The 24,353-nt window shown below is 28.7% G+C and overlaps 3 protein-coding genes across 3 annotated transcripts in view; 1 reads left to right on the top strand and 2 right to left on the bottom strand.

Annotated features, from left to right (window-relative positions):
- The window catches only part of LOC123297730 (protein Wnt-1-like), a 118,770-nt gene extending 107,001 nt beyond the window's left edge, over nt 1-11,769 (top strand). The window contains exons 2-6 of the mRNA XM_044879491.1: nt 10,141-10,276; nt 10,353-10,473; nt 10,545-10,822; nt 11,234-11,505; nt 11,568-11,769. Coding sequence (XP_044735426.1) covers nt 10,141-10,276; nt 10,353-10,473; nt 10,545-10,822; nt 11,234-11,505; nt 11,568-11,769 — 1,009 coding nt within the window. The remainder of the gene's footprint in view (nt 1-10,140; nt 10,277-10,352; nt 10,474-10,544; nt 10,823-11,233; nt 11,506-11,567) is intronic.
- A 4,169-nt stretch (nt 11,770-15,938) lies between these two features.
- LOC123297946 (MYG1 protein-like) lies at nt 15,939-17,562 on the bottom strand. The gene is made up of 4 exons (XM_044879785.1): nt 17,331-17,562; nt 16,982-17,272; nt 16,174-16,740; nt 15,939-16,116 (listed from the first exon to the last, which is right to left on the bottom strand). Exons 1-4 carry the CDS (start codon nt 17,477-17,479, stop codon nt 15,939-15,941), a joined length of 1,185 nt encoding a protein of 394 aa, XP_044735720.1. The 5' UTR covers nt 17,480-17,562.
- A 2,069-nt stretch (nt 17,563-19,631) lies between these two features.
- LOC123298442 lies at nt 19,632-23,409 on the bottom strand. The gene is made up of 7 exons (XM_044880442.1): nt 23,256-23,409; nt 23,017-23,192; nt 22,076-22,299; nt 21,644-21,693; nt 20,942-21,030; nt 20,645-20,874; nt 19,632-20,276 (listed from the first exon to the last, which is right to left on the bottom strand). The coding sequence occupies exons 1-7, from the start codon at nt 23,365-23,367 to the stop codon at nt 19,838-19,840; spliced, it is 1,320 nt and encodes a 439-aa protein (XP_044736377.1). The 5' UTR covers nt 23,368-23,409; the 3' UTR covers nt 19,632-19,837.
- Between the last annotated feature and the right edge of the window lie 944 nt (nt 23,410-24,353).

Raw genomic sequence — 24,353 nt, 5'->3', positions numbered from 1 at the left:
GTTATTCGCTGTTAATGAATCAACGACTATGTAAATAATATATCAACAACATAGTTACAGAATGCAACAGAAAACACATTTAAAATAAATAAAATTAATTTAATCTTTCAAAAAATCCAACTGCGTTAAATAAAAACTGAAAACAAAAAAACTTCAACTGTCGGAGCTTATTATTATTGAGAAAATTTGAGTCGACCTAGATTTTGAATGAACCCCGACAGTTGTAAATGTAAAAAACTGAGCTTTTGTTTTTCTTTTCAGTTTTATTTAACGCAGTTGGTTTTCTTTTAATTTTTAATTTATTTTTTTTTTTACTTATTGATTAGGATTGATTATTAGTTAGGAATTACTCAAGTGACCCAGTTGAGTAAGGTAAAATAAAAGGGTAAAATACATCAAGCCGCTTAGCCTACAGCGCGTGTCAAAGAAATATACATACATACATACATACATACACTCGAGAAACATAGCCCAACTTTTGCACAGTCGGGTAATTAGTAATAAATATAATTTTCACTATTAATAGAGATATTTCTTGACTATTATATTTTATTGCTCTTAAAAAGAAGTTAAATTTTTACTCTTAAAGGATAAGTACTCTCTTTTCACACTGTTTTGCGTGCGAAAAATCGGTAATTTAACACTGCGAGAGTCATATTTACTTATTTGGCATACGCAAATAGTTATTTGAGTGCGATAGGTAAATTAACGCAGTCAATGAATAATTACCTTTTTGTCGTTGCACCGAAAATTCGCAAAAAAGCGAGTATTTGTAAATCAAAATGGTATGTCCAGCTCGTGCGAATTGTCTATTTATTATTCGAGAGGTAAAAGCACTAATTGCATTCGGACTTCTTAATCTACTCTTAGATGTAATTTGATTAGAAATAAAAGTCTCAGCAGGTATTTTGTACTTCGACGAATTCGATCTAAAATGCTCACAAAAGTTCAATTTTATATCTAACTTTAATAAACTTTTGGATAATAAATCCACGTTTATATGCACTGAGAATTTATCGTGCACATAATAAATGCCTCCTATCGAAAATGATTGAAAATTGCTAATTTTGTTACATTCTGTACCGTTTTCTGTAAATATCTCAAAATATAATGAATATGATTAAACGTTATCTTTTATTGTACCTATGTGCATATCGTTATTACGTTAAAATATTAACAAGTTCGTGATATTAAGAACTTTAAAAGTATCCATCCATGTACTTTAATTTCATTCATTCATTCAATCTGAGACGTATGTCCACTGATAACCATTAAATATGAAACAAACATTTTTTATGAAATACAATAATCCAATCTCTAACTTTTCAAGTCTGTTTTTAATATAACGAATCAAGTTTGTTTTGTTCTGAATCATTTTTATTTTTATACTAAATCACTTTAGGATGTTGAAAGCCTCTACTATAATTGTTATATTTTACATACACACTAGTTGCAAAAAAATGTATTTCTTATAGAGTAGCAAGTTTAATATTTTTAAGAAAATACTTACTTGCTATATTTTATTCATTCAGGACGTTCTCAAGAAAGGAAACAATAATCACGTTTTCTTAGCATTATCTTTTTAATACTCCTCACGGTGCTAAATTTATAGAAACTGTTAAAGTTGCCATTTTTAACATACAAATCCTACCTATATTGGAGTGTTTTTAAAGGGATGTTTTATTATGCCACAAGGGTAACTTTCTTAGGATTAGTATGGAAATTTTCATTTTTTTTTTTTAAATTAGTTGGGGGACAGTCAGTCACAACATTAGTTTTCTTCGCAATTTTGATTTCAAGAACTGACTTAAACTTTAAACACACTAGCTAAATACCAAACGGTCGCTAACAAGACGTGTATTCCGCAATTTATGACATATTATGATTTATATACGTTACTTCTCAAATCGCCATACAAAACTTCTGTAGATGTTCTGCATTTTTAACAAGTACGGTTAACGGTGTAATGTTATAGGTAAAGTATAGAAGACAATCTTATTACGATATTAATTCACTTTTAATTGTTCTCCGTATACTGTTGTATCTCTATAATATAACGAAAAAAATATAATTACAACTTCATTATTCAAAAAATTTTTTAATTGCCAAAATATTTACATATCCAACAAACTTATTTTTTTTTTTTTAAATAAGATAACAAAATACATTTTGGACAAGCCTTACCTTTTAGGAGTATAAGAATTATAATTGTAGTACGAAGCCAAATAAAAAAAATTACGACGTATGTATTTATTTTAGCAAACACACGTGTTGAAGTATACAGTTTTATATCATCTATAAGGTGGTTAGTGCACTAAATAAAATGGATTATCTCAATAAGATTCATCATTGTTCTTTCAAAATTATTTTATTATCCTCTTGTAGTCCAACAGCGATTACCTATCTTAAATTATCTAAAAAATAAACTAAAATGACTTTTAACTGCACCAACCGCCTTAACATATAAAATAATATTCATCATTAAATTGTTTTTGAAGTTATGTATGTACTCAACTATATCATGAAATTATCAAATCTTTTACAACCTCATTCTTGAGCTTATATTGCAATGCATTAAATAGTGTTTTATTACAATATTACATTACTTACCGTAAACAATCTGGGATAATCAAACGCTCATTTGACTTTCATCTGCATACGTTTATCCAATCAAGTGTTGGGCGTCTTAACATTGTTTACGGTAAGAAATACATGACGTTTATTACAACGCTGATATAGTATAGAAACAGATACTCAAAAAGTATCCGATAATACTCTATGTAATGTTGCAATAAGTTGCATAACTGTGGCGTTATTTACAATACTGTATGGTATAAAAACTTTGGCATAACTTACATTAGTAAATAGTCAGTTCAACTTGACAGTATGATCTTGAGGCCGAGACTACGTCCCATGTTTTTCCCGCTATGATTTTTGGCTCGTTTACCAATACGCGTTATTGAACTACGATTCCATTCAGTATAGGTGTAAACGCTATGTTTGTTTTCACACTGCTCGACACTCGTGACATTACAGTATTGAATAGTACTATTCGCCAGTATTGTGGATTTCGCTAGTGTGGATATCAACGATCCATCTATTACAGTACCTCCGCTAAGCATTTAATATTATTTATATATGATAGTAAAAATAATACGTTATCTATATATTACAAAAAATAAAATAATGAAACATAAAAATGTTTATTAATATTGAGAAGTAAATGGTATAATAATTTTTATGACAAAATGTTAAAAAATGATGTTAAAGTGCAATAAATTGGATAAAAACGTAATATATATGATATTCTTGTTTCTTCCCCCTTATGTCTATTAAACATATACAGTCTATACATACAGAGTGTGGCAGAGAAGTGTGCGATTTTGTATATGCTGTAAAACAAACACCCAATCAATTTTACGAATTATTTATGAAGCATCTTAAATAACATACAAAAAGCATTTAAAAAATTTACATAAATTATATTGTGAAGTGATTTATAAATCGTATTTTTAACATCTTAAATTAGTAGATTACATAAAAAGGCATTTAAGTAAAATAACTAAATGTAACTGAGTTCAAAAAAACCACCCCAGTAAGATGAAATTCTTCCAAACAACCAAATTATTTATTCATAACATTCCACAGTATTTGAACCACCATCGATGATATTTTTTTGCTTTAATAAAAGCTTATTTATGTAACAAACAGAAGAGAAAAATTATTTTTCGAATAACTTTAAAACCAATCAAGATAAAAGGCAACATATGTCGTCTGTTTGTCTGTCTATCGAATATCTGTCTAATAAGTTATTTAAAATGCTTATATCATCCTTTTTTCTTGGGTGATTTGTAATTTTCATTTTATTTTTACGGTATTTTGTTAACAAAAGCGCAAAAAAACCATCTATATTCCCTATTGTCAGATCCGTTCTTCAGTGCCATCTTGATCCAATTTCTTTTCCTCCTGATACTGTTCTTTTCAGGTAAACTCATAGAAGCAAAAGTTGCAAGTTAGATCCGAATAACTTTAATTTAGTTAAAAAAACAATATTTAATAAATATATTTTAAGCTGGTAGCAAAATAATTTGAACAAATTGGCATATATTTTTACTTTACAACATTTTCAAAATCGCACATTTCGCTGCAGCACCTTGTATATGTAGTAGCCAACCGCCTCCGCTTGATAGGGAATAAAATTTGTAATAACAGTAAAAAAAGTGTAATAACATACATATATAGGTACCCTATTTCACACAATTTGAGCATATTATATTTATTTTTATTGTACGAAGCAATATTTTAGGGTCAATACACCCAGGTGTATGTTGTTTTTTCGTCCTTGAAAAATTTTATCCACTTTACGAAAGAAAAACTGTTTGCTGTGTCTTCTAGCAATGATTTCGATATACAGATAATTATGATATATTAGGGATTGAAAAATGCCCACGTAAGAGATGTCGAGATTAGATTGATCCTTGAAGATTTATATAAAAAAAATCCGCGAAAATTCATTGGTCATGGGAAAGAGTTTAATTATCATAGATGAACGAATGAATTAGATAATTTTATATAGATTGAACCAATATAAGTTGAGATTGAAAAGTGCTCATATAAGAGTTTAATTATCATATATTATCTTTTTAAATGGTCGCATTGGAAATTTATCAAAACTATTACTATCTTGTTCACTTTTTGCTAGAGATTTTTTTTCCAATATATATTTTTCGAGAAATTTTATAAATTTTTTCCCGGACATCTGATGTCTCACAACCGATAATTTATCGAAACTTGGAAAAATAACCATCAAGTTTCATATATAGTCGGCATAGTATAGTTACCATATAAAATTACTTGATATAATAAACTTTTGAATGCAGCTTTGAGCTTAGTCTAAAACAAAAGAACAAAAAAATGTACATTATGAAGGGTATTGAAACTTTATAAAAACTAATAACATTTTCTTGCATCTTGCATTTTCTTAGGTAAGTCTACACGGTGTCACATTTTATAAAAAGAAAAAGTTGGTTATACAAGCATTTTGGGTCATTTTTTTCAGGTGTGATGTCATTTTTTCGCTAGCTTTAACTTTTTTGCTTAATTCCGGGACCAAGTCTCCACATTCTTGAAACCTATTAGAACTAGGTTAATTTAAATCACAAATTTGAAAAGTATGACCCAAATTTAGTAGGATTACATACTTGGTTTATAAAAATTGGATTAAATTTGGATATGATAGAGAAAAATTAAATTTTTTGTATTCTGATGACGTCATAAAGTTAAAAAATTTGATTTTTTTTAATAACACAGGGAAATTTGATCCGATCTTATTGGAATTTTTTTTGAAACCCACTAATTTTAGATCATTCTATTCAGCTATGATGTCAATTTTTTGCTAGCTATCACTTATGTGCTTAATTCCGGTAGCAGGACTCCACATTCTTGAAATCTATTAAAGTCAGGTTAATTTTGGTAACAAATTTGAAAATTATGACCCAAATTTAGTAGGATTACATACTTGGTTTATCAAAATTTCCAATATGGTACTTTTTGATACCTTTTAATGAACAACGAATATATTAGGTAACAATAATTAAAATTTTAATCCAATTTTGCTTGTATTACTCTGTATTATTTACTTTATTTATTATCAACAAAATTTCGATTTGTTAGGTTAATCAGTTCCTTATGCAAAATATACCCCAGTATCAATTAGGAGAGTAATGAGTTCCTTGTTTTGTTCGGAAACGTATAGAGAAATCAATACTTTAATAAGATACTCTATCATTTGAATAAATTAAAAAATTTTATCAATTTAATGTACAGACTCTTTAAGGTAAAATGACACGATTATGGCAACTCTTCCCCATTTTGCCTTTACTCTTATGTTAAATACAATCAGTATAGGAATTTTCATCAAAATCGTTAGAGCCGATCCCGCTATACAATAAAGCGTAGGCGCTGTTAAATGTGACACCGTGTAAATATACTATGGTTTATTTATTTCCTAAAATAAAAACTATACATGATATTATTATAGGTATTGTAGGGTTTTTTACCCTCTTCTTATGGATCAAGGCCGTAAACTGATATTGTTAACGATATATGTATGTAATATGCTACGTTTTACGACTCACATATAATCTTTAATACATTTTACAATTTTTTGTAGTAAATTACACAACTGTCGTTTTTCTTATTCAAATACACTGACCGGTACGAAATCTCACTACCAGAATAAATAAGAAATCACAGAAATATCCCTTAAGCGAAAAGAACGGCAAATTACTTACACTATGCATATTCGTGTTATCATTAAATCGATAAAGGAAAATTTTATTTAAAAATGAGAAGAAAAACTAATTTTCTTTCACTTTTGTAATAAAAATTTACATTCCATATGTTAGACAAAACAAAATTTTAGAAACCCCCGACAAATTTTGAAGCATATGGCTAAGAACACTCTCCATCAAAACACCTTTCACACAAGCAAATCAATAAGATCCCTACCGCAACTAACAAAAGAGCTGGGGATTTTGAAACCGCAGGACCGATTTTTTTTACCGAAAACGCATTCAAATCGGTTTACCCGTTTAAGAACTACGGTGCTACAGTCAGACACACAGGCAGACAGACAGAAACACAGAGACGAGCAGTCAAACTTATAACATCTCTTTTTTGCGTCGAGGCTTAAAAATAACTAATGAATTTTTTATGTCACTCTTAAAAGACACGCGTTTTTGGACCTGCTTCAAAAAAAAATCATATTTCAAAAATTGTCCAAATTTTCATAAAAAAAAAAAAACAAACAAATTTCTCATCTTTACAAAGAAATGTTAGCAGAACAATTAGAGAAAAAAAGTATGGGCAAATAAATGTTTCCATTCGACTTTTTTTAATTTAAAATTTTAACAAAAGTTTTGTGGATTTTACTCCAAGACAGTCTCTGTAAATTATTTTTCTGAAAAAGATATTTGTTCTAAAAGGATGAATGAGTTGGATGTCAGCCGTAATACTTACGAAGTATTCCCCAACTTCAATTCGGCTAACTTTTTCTATTATACTCCGCAAGAGTGTGCACGAGAGGTTAAATTCACAAAGTCTATGTTTATTTAATTAATTGTTCAAACTTCAAATAAATAAGTATAGTTTTCGACTCGCCAATAAAAAAAAATTAAACTATTATAAAATGAGTATAAAAATAAACACCTGCAACACCCCTTCTTTTCAGTCCATAGAAATGGGCAAAATAAGTTTAATTACAAACCATAACAATGGCTAATATCTTAAATATGACTTGAATTTATGTATTACTTAAAATCGAATAAGACTAAAATAATTTAACTGTAAGGTGATAGTGTAAAACTCGTAAATAACTGTTTGTTATTGGGATGATCCGGTTAGATTACATAAAGATTTAATATAATTTGTCGTTTATACGAGACGGTAAACTTACATTTAAGCTTACTAAAGCTTTTTGTGAATACTAGTAAATCCCCAGACAATATATCATACCTACATATAACTAACTAACTGTATATAACATACTAAAAGTATAAGCATTCTATATAAGTTTATTTTATGAAAACAATGAAATGATTTTCACTTTTAAATTTCTATTTTCTTTGTGCTTTAAATTATGCGAATAATTAAACGGAATTCTTCGAAAAAAACTAAAAAATTAAAATGTTGAACCTTAAGATAGTTCTATCCAAACAGTCGACTCAAACATTATTACGAGCTAGTTTTTTTACTGTCACTATATCTCTAGAAATGCTGTTGATTTTGATATTTTAAATTTGATATTTTTAAAGTGATAGATTGCGAATTCTGCGCTTTGTTGAATCCGGGAAAAAGTGAACAGCGCCGAAATCTCGATCCTCTTCTTATTAGGATCATCAATTTTAAGCTGGCAGATATTCATCTTTTTTAAGCCGGCGGGGAAATTAAAAATTTCCGGACCTAAAACTTAAAAAGAGTAGAGAATGCAGAGGTTTGCGTTCTCTCTGGATACGCACTTGGACTTGTTCCTGAACAGAAAAAATTTGTATATATATTTTCCTATAATAATGTCAAATACCAAAAATTTTCATTTTCAAAAATACCAAACAAAAGTTATTCGAAATTTTTTTCATAAATTCGATATCTTTTCTGCAAAGTTATAGATAATTCAGATAAACCAACCGTATTTTACAAGACGTCATTTGTTTTTAAACTTATTTTCGCATCCAATACTAAAAACTAAAATAATGTATGTTCAAAATTTCGAATACAATCGGAACAACTTTCAAAATAAATGGATATTGGTTTACGTATTTGTATCCAATCAAAATAACTAGACAATATATCCGAAAGCCAAATAAGATGTGTTAAGATATTTTATTATTTATCGAAATTCAAATATTTTCTCGAATTTAATACCAAAACAACACCTGAGACTAGAAAAATACTTTTGAAAATTTATTTATATAGAGTATTTCATGTAGTTTGAGTATTAGTTATAATCTGGTAGAAGACATGAAGTAGATTCCAAATCATAGAAAAAGTATATTCAGTTTATATGAATTCTACCATAACAAGACTGTTTTCTATTCATATCTAATATTTCATCTATTTATGATGTCACAGGAGAGATACACTGGATAAAATATTCATAATGAAAAACAAATATTCTAAAGATGTGGTGATTTCTTTACAAAATATGACTTGAATATTATCGAATATACAAATACTATATTCAGTATTCTAACATTCGAAATACTATACACAGAAAAATCACCCTAATTTAACGTAATATTTGCACTTGGATATCAGACATTCACTGTGGGATGTATATTTTTTTTGTAAATACTGATGGATATACCTATTTGTTTTACTGAAAACTTGGGACTTTAGTAATTATGAACCAATTACCAGAGGTATAGATTTAACTTAAACATTGACTGCTTTAATACCAATTACGCTTGGCTAGAGAGGTCTGATTATTTATAAGATATACATTTTTGTAAACTCTTCTAGTTTAAAAACTTTTTTGTCTATGCTAGTTTAAAATCAAGAGGATTTAAAAATCTATATAAAATTTTGGAAACTTGGTGGAAGTCAAAATAGAGTACGTTCATTACCCGAGACCTCAAAAATTGCAATTGTGGATTAGAATTTTAATTATTAAAAGGTATCAAAAAGTACCATATTGGCATGTTTAATAAACCCAGTATGTATTCCTACTAAATTTGGGTCATAGTTTTCAAATTTATGATCAAAACCTAGCTCTATTAGTTTTCATTAATGTGGAGTCCTGGTCCCGGAATTAAGCACATAAATGATAGCTCGCGAAGTATCAATATTTCTAAGCGTTACAAACTTGGGACTAAACTGAATGTACTCTGATATATTTCACATATAGGGTATAATAAACGTTCATGGATAGGCATTAAACATTAACGGTGTCGAAAAAAAATTGTCAAAGGCTTGTACACATACATAAATTAACTATGAATCTTACGTAAATACAATAATGTCCTTTGATCTTTTACAAATGAGATTATTTAAATAAAGAATTTAAAAGGTGGAGAAAACTTCTTTATGTACCCAATGAGATTAAATGACATTCTTAACAATTATTTCATTAAAAAAAATTTTTAATACGCAATTGTTTTTTTTTCAAAAAACTGTAGACGTTTCATAATAATTGATAACAAGAATTTCTGCCTTCATTAATAGGGTAAAAATTATCCAATTCCAAACTTTAAATCCTTCCGATATATTATATATTACAACTTATATATATTCCATGACTTACTTTTCACTTTAAAGCTTACCGTGCTGGCTACTGACGAAAAATAGACTGGCAGTCTAACAGTCTAAAAATGTACTGCTTAAAAACGTGCTAGATAAATAATATAAACAGTTAATTTTGTTTTTTATGCAATTTGCAAATCATATCTGTAAGAAAATTGCCTATAAATAAAAAGAAAGTCAATTACTATTGATAAAATATTCCTCTAGCAGTCTAGCCTATTTTTACGGGTCGAACTAATATACATTATTAAGATTTATTTTCTTAAGTCTTTGGTTTAGTCTCAGAAAAGTGAATTTTAAAACACTTTAAACTCAATAGGTAATATATTTTTTATTTGCTAGGCAGCTGGGTATGCCGAATTCGCAGCATAGTGCAATAGAATTAACACCAACAGCGTACAAAGATAATTGCCATCGTCTGGAGTATCTGGTTGAGAAGCAACGAGAATTATGTGGATTAAGTGATAAAATTCTAGCCGTAAGTAATTTTTCTATATCATAAGAAACTTTATAATCGAATAGCTCTTTTAGAATTTTTTTTAATTTTCTTCCAGATTGTAGGCAGTGCAGCCAAACTAGGCATTGACGAATGCCAATATCAATTTCGACACAGTCGATGGAATTGTTCCACATTTGAAGGAACTGATAATGTATTCGGAGGTGTTCTTTCAGTTAGTAAGTTAAAATAATAAAAATATTTCGTCTAAATTAATTTTTGAATAATATTCAAATTTGGTATTTTACAGAAAGTCGAGAGTCCGCATACATTTATGCGGTATCAGCTGCAAGTTTAGCATTTGCAGTGACGCGAGCTTGCTCACGAGGTGAATTAAATGAATGCAGTTGTGATAATAAAGTACGCCATCATCCACGCTCAAAACAACCGAAAAATTGGAAATGGGGTGGATGTTCAGAAGATATCCATTATGGTGAACGATTCAGTCGAGATTTTGCTGATTCACGTGAAGATCCGGAAACGGCAGCAGGATTAATGAATTTGCATAATAATGAAGCTGGCAGACGTGTAAGTAACGCTCTTTGATCATTAGAGAATTATACAAAAAAAGAATGAGAGGTGTCGTGGGACACCCGGTAGGAAATATATTTTTTCCGTACCTTGGTGCATTCTTAATGTAGCGCTGGCTTTTTTTATTTACTAGATCGTTTTTTTATTGCACTTTTTTTGGTATTACCTCCGAACCAGCAATCAAATCAAAACGATAACGTGCGATAAGGAACATAGTTCCAACAGTCACCTGGTTTCGAAATCAAAGATAGTAGCCACGTCATTTTAGCCTCCTTAACTTATCTTAGTTTGTCGGCTTTTATTATAAACCTCTTTCGCAAGGCGAAGCTAAAAATATATTAAAGAAGTCAATTCTTTGCGCTTATATAGAGAAAAAAGAGTAACTAATTTTTCTTTGAATTTTTACAGACTATTCGTTCCCGAATGCAACGTATATGTAAATGCCATGGAATGTCTGGATCATGTAGTTTACGTGTATGTTGGAGAAAAATGCCAACATTTCGGGTGGTAAGCGAAGCATTAGCTGGCAGATATGAAGGTGCATCACACGTAAAACTAGTAGAACGTCGACGTGGTAGATTAAAAAAATTACGTGCCATTTCTCCGGATTTAAAGAAACCAAATAAAACAGATTTAGTATACTTAGACGATTCCCCAGATTATTGTGAGAAAAATGAAACGTGAGTCAATTTTAAATTATTTCACAAATAATTCAGTTATTAATGATATCTTTTTTGTATAGCCTTGGTATACCAGGAACGAAAGGAAGAATTTGTAATCGTACAAGTCCTGGTTTGGACGGTTGTCGCTTATTGTGTTGCGGACGAGGATATCAAACACGCGTCCGTGATGTTGAAGAGAAATGTAATTGTAAATTTGTATGGTGCTGTAATGTAGTTTGCGATATGTGTCAGTATCGAAAAGAGGAACATGTTTGTAATTAAAGAAAAACTAATTATTTTCTAGATTTGTCGAAAAAAATAATTTTTTTAAATGATATCATGAAACGTGTAGTATTTATGTCTATTTGACAAATAATTTAACTTATGCAGTTATGCAAAATAACTTCATCCCTTTATCAAAAACGAGGATTAAAGTCAAGAAGCAAAACAAAGTGATTAATGAAGTACTAAATGTTATTGAAAAATAAAATTAATCCAATTGAAAGAGGATAAGAGTGAAATAAAGATGATTTAAGGCGACGCAAATGACCTCTAGTGTTTGAAAATCACTATTATAGGGAAAGTTTAAACTAGAAAATGCTAGAAAACGATAAACTGTTAAACTACGATACAACTGTCAAATTTTCCATTGTGTGTATATATTTTAGTTACTCCTTCATGTTATGTGATAAATAGACGGTTCTAGGACAATTATGATTCAGTTAAATTAATTTAGTCTTTATGCAGGGAAAAGGTGCTTATCCGTTCTTAATGCGTATACGCCCTGCAATTTTTCGTGTTCATTACAGTGGATTGCGTCGTTTTACGGAACGCGTCGAGTCCTCATAATTGATAAAGAGATTGAAGTTACTAAGATTAATAATTTATGTAAATTATATAAAATACCGTACCAATATTTGGTTGAAGTATTTTGTCCTTATTTAAATAAAATATCAATTTTTATTTGATTTTATTTATTTAATTCTTCTCTAACGGCATGAATTCATTTTGTTTTGAAATAATGAGCACTAAAAGACAAAATGATTATGAATATGAACTACTTATGTAATGTACACAGTTTTTCCAAAAATGATTTTTTGATTTTGTTTGCTAGCTAACTACTCTCTCGGCTCTCCAAATATTTGAAGTTAGAATCAAGACATTTTTCTTTTCAGGGAAAATTTTGTTATTGTAGATGATACAAAAGCAGACAGGATCTTTGTGCAAGAAATTGTTCACATTAGGCATATAGCAAATAATTCTTCAGAATCTTTACAAACTATTTTCTTCCACACCCAACTGTTTTGAATATTTGTCTTCCAAATAAAACCAATATCTTCCATTTCTTGAAAAAACCTACTCTGCAGTACAGTAGATCAATTTTAAATCATAAAAGCATTTTTGGGAAACTCAAATTTTTAATAAAATATTGTTGTAAAATATATATTAAAAAAATTTAAATATTTTAATCAATCATCGTCCGAGAAAACCCAGAATAAAATAATATAGTTTTTGTATAATTTCTACTTAATACGTGTGATTCTAAATACACAATAATCATTTATAAAAATTAATAAAAATCGAATTCAAGTTTAAAATAAATATTTCAAATTGTCGTAATTATGATATTTCTAGAACATATTTTTGCTTCCTCATCAACTAATACGAAAAATTTGTTCCAAATTTAGATGTGGAATCAATATAGATGAAGAAGCAAATTGATTGAACTTTTTTATTCTCATAAATGTAGCCTGTCGTTAACAAGCAGATGAATCGTTTTTCTGCACCTCGTTAAATTAAAATTAAATCGAAATCAAGTAACACAAAATTTTGCAAGATAGAACATCATTCCATCGGATCATGTTGGAATATGTCCAATTATCGTCCGTCCTGTTGAAAAAACTATAATTTTTTTGGTCATAAAATATACTACGACGAAATCTGAATAATTTTTTAATTTAAATTGAAAAACATTAAAAAAAATTCAATAATCCAAAGTATTGGGTTTTTACTATTCTTTTATCAAGGTTAGAACGCTGCTAAGTTTTCAAGCGTCAGCACAAAAGTACACCAAAATACAGGGTCATAATTTTTGCTGCGCTTGAAATAAATTACGGGGTGAGAAACAATAATTTAAAACGATTCATCTTTGTAAATATAAAATTAAAATTATTTCTCTACTGTTCGTTATCGAAGTAATCAATTTTCAACTTTCAGAAAAAAATTAAATTAAATATTATTCTGATCTCAAAAACTGTACAATATTTATATTATGTAATAAAATTTATTATAAAAAATAGATTAAAAAATAAAGCTTATTCGATTTGCTTGTGCCAATGTAGAAATTTCTAACTTCTGAATATAATATATTCCAAATATTAAACGAAAAACATTTCGAAATTAAAATTTTCTTTAAGTTTTTGTACCTGTATGTATATGTTATTAACAACTTAATTTCCATTTAAAAATACAGAAGTCTTCGAAATACTTTGACTTACATTTAAAAAATTTAAAATCGATATTAATTAAATTTCATGAAATGAAATAAAGGAAGTTTGTAACTTTAGAATTTATTACGACGTAGTAAACGAAAGAGAATTCCTTAAAATGAGTATACCTATAGAGTCCACCAATCTGTTACTTCTTTGGTATGAAAACATGTTCTCAAAATTTTACGGAAGGCAGATGAGAAACAAATCTTGTCCACGTCTAATCAAATCGAGACTAATCTACGAAGCTCTGCTTAGAAGTCTCAAAAATTATACAAATTCTTCCTAAATAAATTACTCTGTATTGTCGAAATAATGACTACTAAGACTATTTCCTAAAAACGAAAATTGCATTTTATTTATTTACATATTTACAAAAATAAGTAGAAGTTGAAAGAGGGGGCTATATATTTGAAAATAATAGATATCATTATTAAATTTTCGTTTTTGTTTGGCCAATTAGTTTGAACTTTATTGGCAACAGATTTCTTGGTCTCTCAATTTGGACTTTCTAGAACTAGAAGCTGGAGAAGTATTGTAATCATAAAAAACCGGCAAGTAGTCGCCAGTTTTTTAAATTTTGAAAAAAGTATCACTAAATAATTCGAAATAGTGATTTTAGCTCTGCCATGTTCAATTCATTTGAGGTATCATAAGCAGAAAGAAATCAAAATACTTTAATATCAAAGGTATGCAATCCATAATACATAATTGTAATGTGTTTTGCATATGTATCCTAATTATTATTCCAATACATGAAAAGTTGCAGTGATATGAATTCCATTCAAATGCATTATTTTATAATAAATACTTCTGTCTATTATATATTAAGTTCTATGATAACAATACATTCTACGGCCCTCTATTCTCAATATTCTGCCCTAATACTCAATAATTCAGTATTATTAAAGTTACGTAATTCAATTTCACGATTTATTCCCATAAAAATAAATATACGTATAATATTAAACGAAAAAAAAACTAAAAATGCACTTTAAAAGTAATAATGAAAAATTAATGTACTGTATTAAGAATAATAATAAAAAAGAAAAATTGCACGTTACTTAAAAATAATAATTAATAAGAATTTTGTACATATATTTGATAATATAAAAATACTTAGTTGGTATAAAAATGTTGTGTCCTTATTTATGTGTCATTTCAAACAAATTAAAAAAACCAATTTTAAATATAGTTGGATAGTTAATTTTAATCTTTTCTTTTTTGTATTTTGTAATACTTTTAATGTAATTTTGTACATAGATAAGTTAAAATGCGTATTGAAAAATTTATTGTTTCGTCTATTTTTAACCAAAGCAATTACCTCCCCAGCCAAATCCTTATTTTCCTTCTAAAGGATGCCATCAATGAATTTGTCATCAAAAGCCTGTCTAGTTATGATAGTTATTGCGATGACAGCTTGAAGTCTGTGATTATAATCCCTATAACGGATATTCGATAACAGAAACTTGCGAATATTCAATTTTTTAATTCCTGTCTCCATAATCCTCGTCTTGATAGAAAATCCAAACAAAGCCGTACCGAAGAGGAAGCAATTCTGTGCAGTAGATGCTTCTAAGCTTAAATACTGACAAATTTATGAAAATTTTTAGGCCAAAAATTTCTGACTACCTCCCTCAAGACCAAAAATTTCGGATGTACTCTCGCTTGAGCCAAAAGGTGGGTACCCCAATGAATCCACCAAAAACTGAAGAAAATGCTAAAAAATTAACCCTCAATCTCTCAATGCAGCCTAAATATAGTGTGAGTTCTTTTAACGCTACAAATTACGATTTTAAAACGTTTCGAAAAAGTATTCTTAAAAAACGTTAGTTTCCTGAAATTGAAAAAAAAGTTATAAATTGCATAAAAAATTCATTTTATTTTTAAGTACCATAAAGTACCAAAGAGACAATTTAAAAAATTTAAATATAAATATTATACATTAAAAATAAATTTATCCTATTGAATTTTTGAATTCTTAAATTCTAAACTTCTTCTTGCCATTTCTAACACACCATCCCGGTTTAAATGTCCACCAATGAATCCGTTAGCATGAATAAATATACAACCAGGAATTCCGGACTTTTCACTTAATACTTCATCTCGTAAACCTTGCCAATCGTCATGTAGAAAAACTCTAAAATAAAATCAATATTAATTTCCCATTTTCATTAAAATATAAAAAATTAATTACCTGCAAATAAAACCATTAGGCTCTGTTGGAACGCCTTGAACACGCCATTGACCCTTAATATCTTGGAAGATAACATATTTGATTTCATCTTTAATACCTAATTCCTTTTCCAGACTAAATAAATGTTCTTTCCAAGGACATCTATTTGATAATTCCATGATTTCACCGGTTTTGTAGACATCGAAACGTTTTTCGATTGCTTGTTTAACCAACTGCCGTCCAGGTAACCAAACTTTTGCTGCATATAAAAGAGATTCTTCGAATTCTTTACCAACCATTTCCATAGCTTTATAAAATAATTCTTGTACATCCACATCATCGGGTGAGTTCCATTTTGGATTCAACATAGCAATTCTGGCACTTACATGAGTGTTAATTCGAAACGCAGCTTTTCCTTCTGAATATTGCGGTATTCCATTATCTATACCATCAAGTTCTTCCACAAAATCTTCGTATACACGTAAGTACAACAATTTTAATTGATCATCGGTTAAATCCAAATCATTCAAAATATATCCGATGATTTCTTTACCAAAATGTGCGTAAATTAAACCCGCGGAACTTAATCTAGAAACAAAATACAAAATTCAAGTTATTTTGATATAAGAATAGGTTTTACAATTTGTGGGACTGACAAAAAATAAGATTGTTATGGGCATAACAAAAAAGAGAATAATAGTTGCCTTTTAAATACCAGAAGGAAAATTTTAGTTTAACTATTTTTTAAAATTATCGCCTTACCTACATTTTTTGTTCCTAGAAATCGTAACTTCCACTTTGAGGAGTAATTTATTGATATAAAACGTACCGTATATGTTTATCTGGACATTCAGGGCGTATGGAACTTAAAGTATGCATAAACTCTCGTTGATGATGATCATATCTATGTCGTTCTGGATCGTAAACGCCGCCAACATCCACAACAATCGAACACTTATCTAAAACTTTAGAATCACGAGACCGAATAATTTCTGATTTTTTTAATTGAGGTATTTTTCGCAACAAATAACACGCTAACGCTTCGTCACAATGAAAAACGCCATCATGGGTTCCTATTGTGGCTGGTTCATCGAATTTAAGTCCGGACATTGTAGAAAAACTGAAACATTTCGATTTTTTTCATTAAAAAAAGTTAATATTATTGATTAATAATGTACCTTCGTTTCATACTTTCTGATTTAGGCGAAGATATTTTTCCAAATTGATACTTGGATAGAATTACAGAACTAAAACTGTAATGCAAAGTGTAAACTTTAGTAAAATTAACTTTTCGTACAACAGTATTTAAAATTAAAGCCAATCGCATTATTTATATTACGGCTGGAATCATTTTATATTCAAGTAATTGGAAATGTGGTCCAAAAAACGTGTATGTTAAAGGGAAATGTATATTTTAAGGTTAACATTATTTTTGTTTAGATTAAAAATACAGATACATAAAGACAGAGAATATATCGGTAAAACAGAAGCGAAAGTAAATGCTAATTTTTATCGCATACCATTTAATGCCATCTCTGAATGTACAGGCGAACTAAATGAGTATAATCGACCATATAGATCTTTTATTACCTTATATAATAAGGTTCGTATCTTGAATAATAAGGTTATTGTCTTGCATAAAATTGTATTTATCCTACATGCATCACATTTGAAAACTTATTTAATTAACTTTGAAAATTTATTTATAAAATGCAATTATAATCATTAAGTTGTATGTAATTTTTAAAATTGAATTTTTTAGATAATTTTTCAATGTTAATTAAAGATTATAAGTTTTCTAATGTCATGCAAATAAGATGAATACCATTTTCATACAAGCTCATATATTTTATACATTTTAAATTTTTATCTTTTATTTCGTGTGTTCAATTTTTAATAACTCAAATTATAAGGTCTTTGGAGTCTCTGTTCAAATTTGATTGATTTTATTTATTAGGAATATAAAATTTATTATCGTATGAAAAGTTTGGTAATGAAATGTGAAAATATTCTGAGCTGTGTTCAGTCCTGTAGATTTCCGCAACATTATCAAACGTTATTCAGTCCTGTAGATTTCCGCAACAGCCACAGTGAATGGCAAATGTGGGTGACTTTTAAGAACCTCATCTTCGTCTCGGCGACTACCATCTTCAATATTATTATTTCTACATTATTTGGATATTTGGATGGATTGTTAATATTACATAATTTTGTTTGAAAATATAAATATTGCATCATCTAAAAACTTACTTAGAAATGAAATGTGTAAATGGTGAGTTCGTATATTTGTATAGAACTGTTGTTCTTTATGTATCTGTATTCTTTGGTTATTAGACGGGATAACATCAATTTATAAAAATTTAGTTATTAAAAATCATTTTTATTCAACCTTGTTTCTTAATTTTTCCTCATACTCAAAATTATATCAAAGCCAGTACTATTTGGTTGATTACGCATGTTTCATAGTTGCGTGCAAAGACTATAGGATAGACAAGAAGCAGAAGTATAATTATAAGTGACATCTGGAGTCTGAGGCGATCAACTATTAAGTTTGTAGGCCTTTGCGGGTATGACTATTAAGTTTAACTACTTTGCGGGGGTGACTATTAACTATTAAGTTTGAAAGCCTGACTCGGTAGAGGCGCTGAAACTCGTATACTACGATTTTACATTAGCTCATATGGGCTGCTTCTCCTCTATCCTATGCTCTTTGGTTGCGTGTTCGTGTTCCCACTACTCTATTTTATCTATGGTTGCGTGTAGCTTTCTGTCAGAATCATTTCTGTCAACATATAACACAATGTATACCTAAAGAGCTTGTTCCAGCTGATCGGGCTATAATAATGATAATAATTATGATCAAGAAATCATTATTACTACTAAATCTCGATCAATGACAGTTATAAAAAATAAAATGTATATAGTTGTAAAATGTAGAATATACAAATTCTAAAAACAATAAAAATAAATTCGAAGGATTCGCGAAAACGAAAAATGATACAACACTCGCAGGTACAATCTCGCAGACTTAGGAAATTGGATTTTTTGGGCGAAAATTATAAATTGTACATTAAATTACTGACATTTAGCACCTTTGGAACCTCCTTGAAATATAGTCTCGATGACTAACTGGTCTAGCAGGATAGGAGTACAGGACTAACAAGTTCGGATGCTATCTTACGTCACATATAGATGCACAATCCAGGGACTATTACCAGCTATGTTTACCTGACGATGCGCTGATGCAAAAAACTTCACTTTAATAATAAAATAATTGCAATTTTTTAAATTCAAAAATTTATTATCAAACAAAATTGCTCAAGTTTTTGAAATTATATCTTATGTTTGTGCATATAGTCTAGCAAGTTTTGGTTATTACCAACTCAAAGGCTAGACTCTTATTTTCACTCTGGTTTTGCTTTGTACCTACTGTAAAACGGCCATGATATTAATTCTGTGAGAAAATACTTATGCCTATTTGAATTTTATAATCATATAAATCGTTCCTCTGTTTGATTTGATTATAATTGCTATTAGTTATTTTGTATTATGAACATTAAACCGCCACTTGATCGATAGTTCATACAAAGCCTAAATCGAGTACAAAATTTTTCATCAACCAATTTCATCAATAATAGCAGAGTTTTTTATTTGCTTCTTCTTTTATTAAGCATGTGGTTTGTATCTAAGCATAATCAGCTCCTAAATTTAACTTGCGTGGTTCTCTGTTTCGTATTTCCACAAATCTTATAGCACTAAATACTTTTGCAAGTTCGATTAAAAAATATCCAAAACCAATAGCAATTGGATGACATAAATCCTTGATGGATGTAGCTATATTATAAAATAAAATTAATGGTGGCTGTAAAATTCCATTAAAAAGGACTGCTAAAAATGGTTTTATAAAGTAATCAGATGTCAATTGAATTATTCCGATTGTTAATGGACGAATTATACTGTATAGTGTAAATTTTAAAAACTGAAGAATAAAAGCAGTAACAAATGCACAAAATATATGCAGTGATCCAAAAATTTCTGCCCAAAATTTGGTTGTCATCATTTCAGTTTTTTGAGCTAATTCATCTGTGTATGTTAATGGAGCTGAATCCGTTGTACGAAAATACCTAAAAAACATAAATAAAATTATTTACAACTTTTTAATTATTTTGTAAACTTTTTACAATTTAACATGTAAATATGTTCCAAGGGCTCGATTGGTTTGGGTTCATGATCTAGGAGGCCCACTTTTCGTAACACCTCGGATTGATTTAAGAACTCATTTTTTTGTATGAAATCGCCCAACTCATAACGTATGAGGATAAATGCCTCTTTACTGTTTTATTATTGGGCATCTTCAAAATTTGTAAAGTTTTTTGAGATTTTCGAGTTAGTCAATCATTTGCAGATTTTCTGTGAACGCACGTATAAGTAAAATCCATCGATCTCAACAAATAAGTGAAATAGCTAATTTATGTCTTATTATTTTTCTTACGCAGAATTTCCATGATCGAAATAGTAAATATCAATTTTTTCAGGATGTTTCTTGTGATCGTATTTTTTTGGCCTGGGATTTTTCTTTTTGCTGAAGCAGGGTGGACAAGACCATGGAGTACCTTTTTTCCCATCCGCTGCAATTTGTACATTACTTTCACATACATTATTTTGAATACCATTTTCTGACATGGGATGGGGAATATTATCAACTAAATCAAATACAAATCGCTAAAATTACAAGCAATAATTTTTATTTGTATTAGAAATCTTACATTTTAATGATTCAGAAATTTACCTTTGGAGGATTTATATCTGGTTTGTTTGATTGTTCCATTTCAATACGATAAAATTCTGGATGTTTTCTAAAATTTTTACGATTTAACACTGAAAAATATCATTTTGGCAAGTTATTTTTCATGTTCAGTTTACACGAAATAACTAAAAAAGACGATATTCAAAATCGGTTTAACTTGGAGAAGGATATAAGAAAAAAGATAATTTAATGGAGAGTGTTTTTAGTTATGTTTCAAGTGTGATTTTAGGGTTCCCCAAGAAACATTTGTCGGGAGTTTTTTAAATTTTGTAAATATCACTTGTATTTATATTTTTTCATTTTAAATTTTCCTTGACATTTTGTAATATAAATAACAAATTAAAATTAAATACCTATATATTTAGTTTTGCCAATAAATAATTATATGACATACCGATACCCAACCGAATAGTATTCGATTGCAATGGTAATGCTCTTGATTTAATTATAAATTTTATATCTCAAAAATATTTATCTTTTTATGGGCCATGAGAATTTTTGTGGATAGCTGGTCAGCTGCCCACCATAGGCAAAAACTCTATAGTTACACCACTGTAGTAACAGTTAACGGGATAATTTAACATTAAACTTCAAAATTTGAGCAATGTTCCATTTCAAGTAAAAATAAAAATGGTAACGATAGTATGCAATAGCGTACTTAGTTAAATTATATTCCTACTTTACCTTTAGTTTGATCAACTGCTTCATTCCCATTAATGGACTGATGTTGCATTCTAATTGAATAAAATTACGAAATCAACAAATGTAAAAAATAATTCCCGATTTATTTAATACAAAATTAACATTATATCGGTAATCGAACCACGGACCTTTGAATATCCAGTTGAATGCTCTATAATTACTCGATTGATTGATAGTGAATTATTTTGGATGTTAAAACCATCGTAAAATATTTACTAAAGTATGTTTATTTTGTTAATCGTAATATCGTTAATAGAAACTAACAAATCTTGTTACAATAATAAATTATAAATTATTGAAAAAATTTTGAATTAACTATTTAAAAAAACAAATCGATTTTTTTTATTAATAGAGTTTGAAATAAAAATATACTTCATCCCTGGAAGAAAATAACAGTTTTATCTAATGAATTACCTATGATTATAAGGACATGAATGGCATGGACAATAATCAGAAACACAGCAACAGACTGGTTTTCTGGTATATCGATCTAAATACTTCGGCGGAACACATTTACTACTTGAACAATAACCTTTATGCATTTCATATTCATTTATGTTAGTTGTTTTTGATGATAATATGCCGTTTCCTGGTTTTTCTGAATTTTCATCATGTAATCGTGAAGTTAATTTTTGTACCTAAAAGCATGAAAACATCCAAAATAATTTATTAACCAATCGAAAATAATTACAATGTTTGTGGTAAAACGTTTTGACAAAAAATTTAAAAATCATTTCTCTATTTAATTTCCTATTTTTCAACTTTCGCTGAAAATGGTGCATTTTGTGATACGAGCATAAAAAATGATAAGAGCACATTCTATCGACGTGCCTTTATATCGACTATGGTTATTTACAATACTCATGAGTTCCGGGATTTAAACTCACGTTACTCATAAAGGACATTCATTAAAACGATTCATCTATATCCCCGGTCCCTTAATGTGCATATCCAAAGATTTTATTAAAATACACTCCACAAAACATAAAAACGCGCCACTTTTCGTTTCGTTAAAAATACAAAGTATTTGCAGGCATGTAACTTTGTTATTCTTGATCTTTTTGGGCTCTACCAGGTATCATTTTAAGAACAAAAAAGTGTGCTACTCCGATTTACTCGAAATTTTGAGATGGTAATCGGAATTTCAAGAACACCAGTAAAAGGTATGTTATGGTCGTTAGAAGTTGTACTTTTCCCTTCAATTTTATGTGCGTTTCATAGCTGTATAAATTTTCGCTGTAAAAGTTCACTCCTTCTTTCTAAAATCAGCCGTGCTAGAACATTATACTGATCTGAACACGACCGTAATTAGATTCATGTAAATGGTTAATAATTTAAATGAAATATTTTCATACTTTTAAAACAGATGAACTTATAATAGATGTAGAAGAATACAACGATTCCTCATTATCAGCGTCATTACTAGTTTCAAAAGCAGTATTAAGCTTTGGAGAATGTGGGCCCATCATATCAATAACATTTTTCAAGTGATCACGAACTTCTTCAATTGACGTATTCAAATCTTTACTAACTAAAAACAAAACATTTTGTAAAACTAAATACATTGAAAATAAGATGTACAAAATTGTACAACCATTTTCATAGTTTTGACTTGCAGGCATTTTCGATACATCACTTTCTGTAGACATGCTTGCATCAGGATATGCAGTTGAAGTTGATTGAATGATCACATTTTGTCGAACCATTTTTAAAAAATGGGTAAATAATGAATGAAATAATATACGGCTACCCTAATATACTTTTAAATATAAATGTATATATGTAATTAGAAAAAAATAAATATTTTGGTATACATAATAAATTATTGGTTTTATAAAATTAAACCAAATACTTTCTTGAAAAAAAAAAATTATAATTGTTTATATATAAAATTTAAAAAATATTACTATGGCAACTCAATCGACATGTGTAAATATTTAAGCTTCTATTTTCGCCATGGATATAGGAATATTTTTAAAATTTTTGCGGGCTCTAGAACACAAAAATATCTAGGGCTAAGCGTAGTAGCCACGAAGTTCATCCTGAATTTCGAAAATGTCATGAAACCAATTTCGATTGGTTAGCACTTTAACAGATTGGTGTAATTATCTATATTGGCTTCGCGGATAAACTTGATTAAAATTAATTTAATTAAAAATAACCATGAACACTTTTCAATAGCGAAAGTATGATTACGTAGAGTTTAAAAATCAATACATAAAAAATTGTCTCATCTGGTTATCAGATGGGTGAAAATCGACCTTATACCATTTCTTGTAACTAACGATTCTTACAATAATCCGCTGACATATACACAATATACAGCACATAATTGTAAATTAAATACAATTCAATTCAAATATAGATAACCAACTTAGTAGAGAATTTAAACAATTAACTGTGTTAGTTACTATTTTCATTTCTATTAGTAATGAATAAAAACATAAAAATTATTTTTGAATAAAAGAAAACTAAAAAAGTTTATTACTTTAAATATTATTTATTACAATAATTATACACACACAGTCTTATAGACGAATAAAAATTAAAATTGAAACAAAAAAAAAAAAAAAAAACAAATACACATTACGTAATTTTTTAGTGTACTTAATTAATTATTACATATATCGTCAATAAAGCGTGAACCTTTTTATATTTAAAATACTTAATAAATAAATTAGGTACTTATTTA

Source organism: Chrysoperla carnea, chromosome 4 (assembly GCF_905475395.1).
Source record: "Chrysoperla carnea chromosome 4, inChrCarn1.1, whole genome shotgun sequence".
NCBI classification, from domain to species: domain Eukaryota; kingdom Metazoa; phylum Arthropoda; class Insecta; order Neuroptera; family Chrysopidae; genus Chrysoperla; species Chrysoperla carnea.
The sequence above is the reverse complement of the archived record's forward strand: the minus strand, read 5'-3'. Positions and strand labels throughout refer to the sequence as shown.

Coding starts and splice junctions, on each gene's coding strand:
- LOC123298442 (XM_044880442.1), bottom strand. CDS start 23,367: ATGGTTCGACAAAATGTGATCATTCAATCAACTTCAACTGCATATCCT. Junction 21,031..21,643: donor AGCAGTTGATCAAACTAAAG/GTAAAGTAGGAA, acceptor GATATTTTTCAG/TGTTAAATCGTAAAAATTTT. Junction 20,277..20,644: donor TTCGATCATGGAAATTCTGC/GTAAGAAAAATA, acceptor TATGTTTTTTAG/GTATTTTCGTACAACGGATT.
- LOC123297946 (XM_044879785.1), bottom strand. CDS start 17,479: ATGCGATTGGCTTTAATTTTAAATACTGTTGTACGAAAAGTTAATTTT. Junction 16,741..16,981: donor TGTCCAGATAAACATATACG/GTACGTTTTATA, acceptor TTTTGTTTCTAG/ATTAAGTTCCGCGGGTTTAA. Junction 16,117..16,173: donor CCTAATGGTTTTATTTGCAG/GTAATTAATTTT, acceptor ATTTTATTTTAG/AGTTTTTCTACATGACGATT.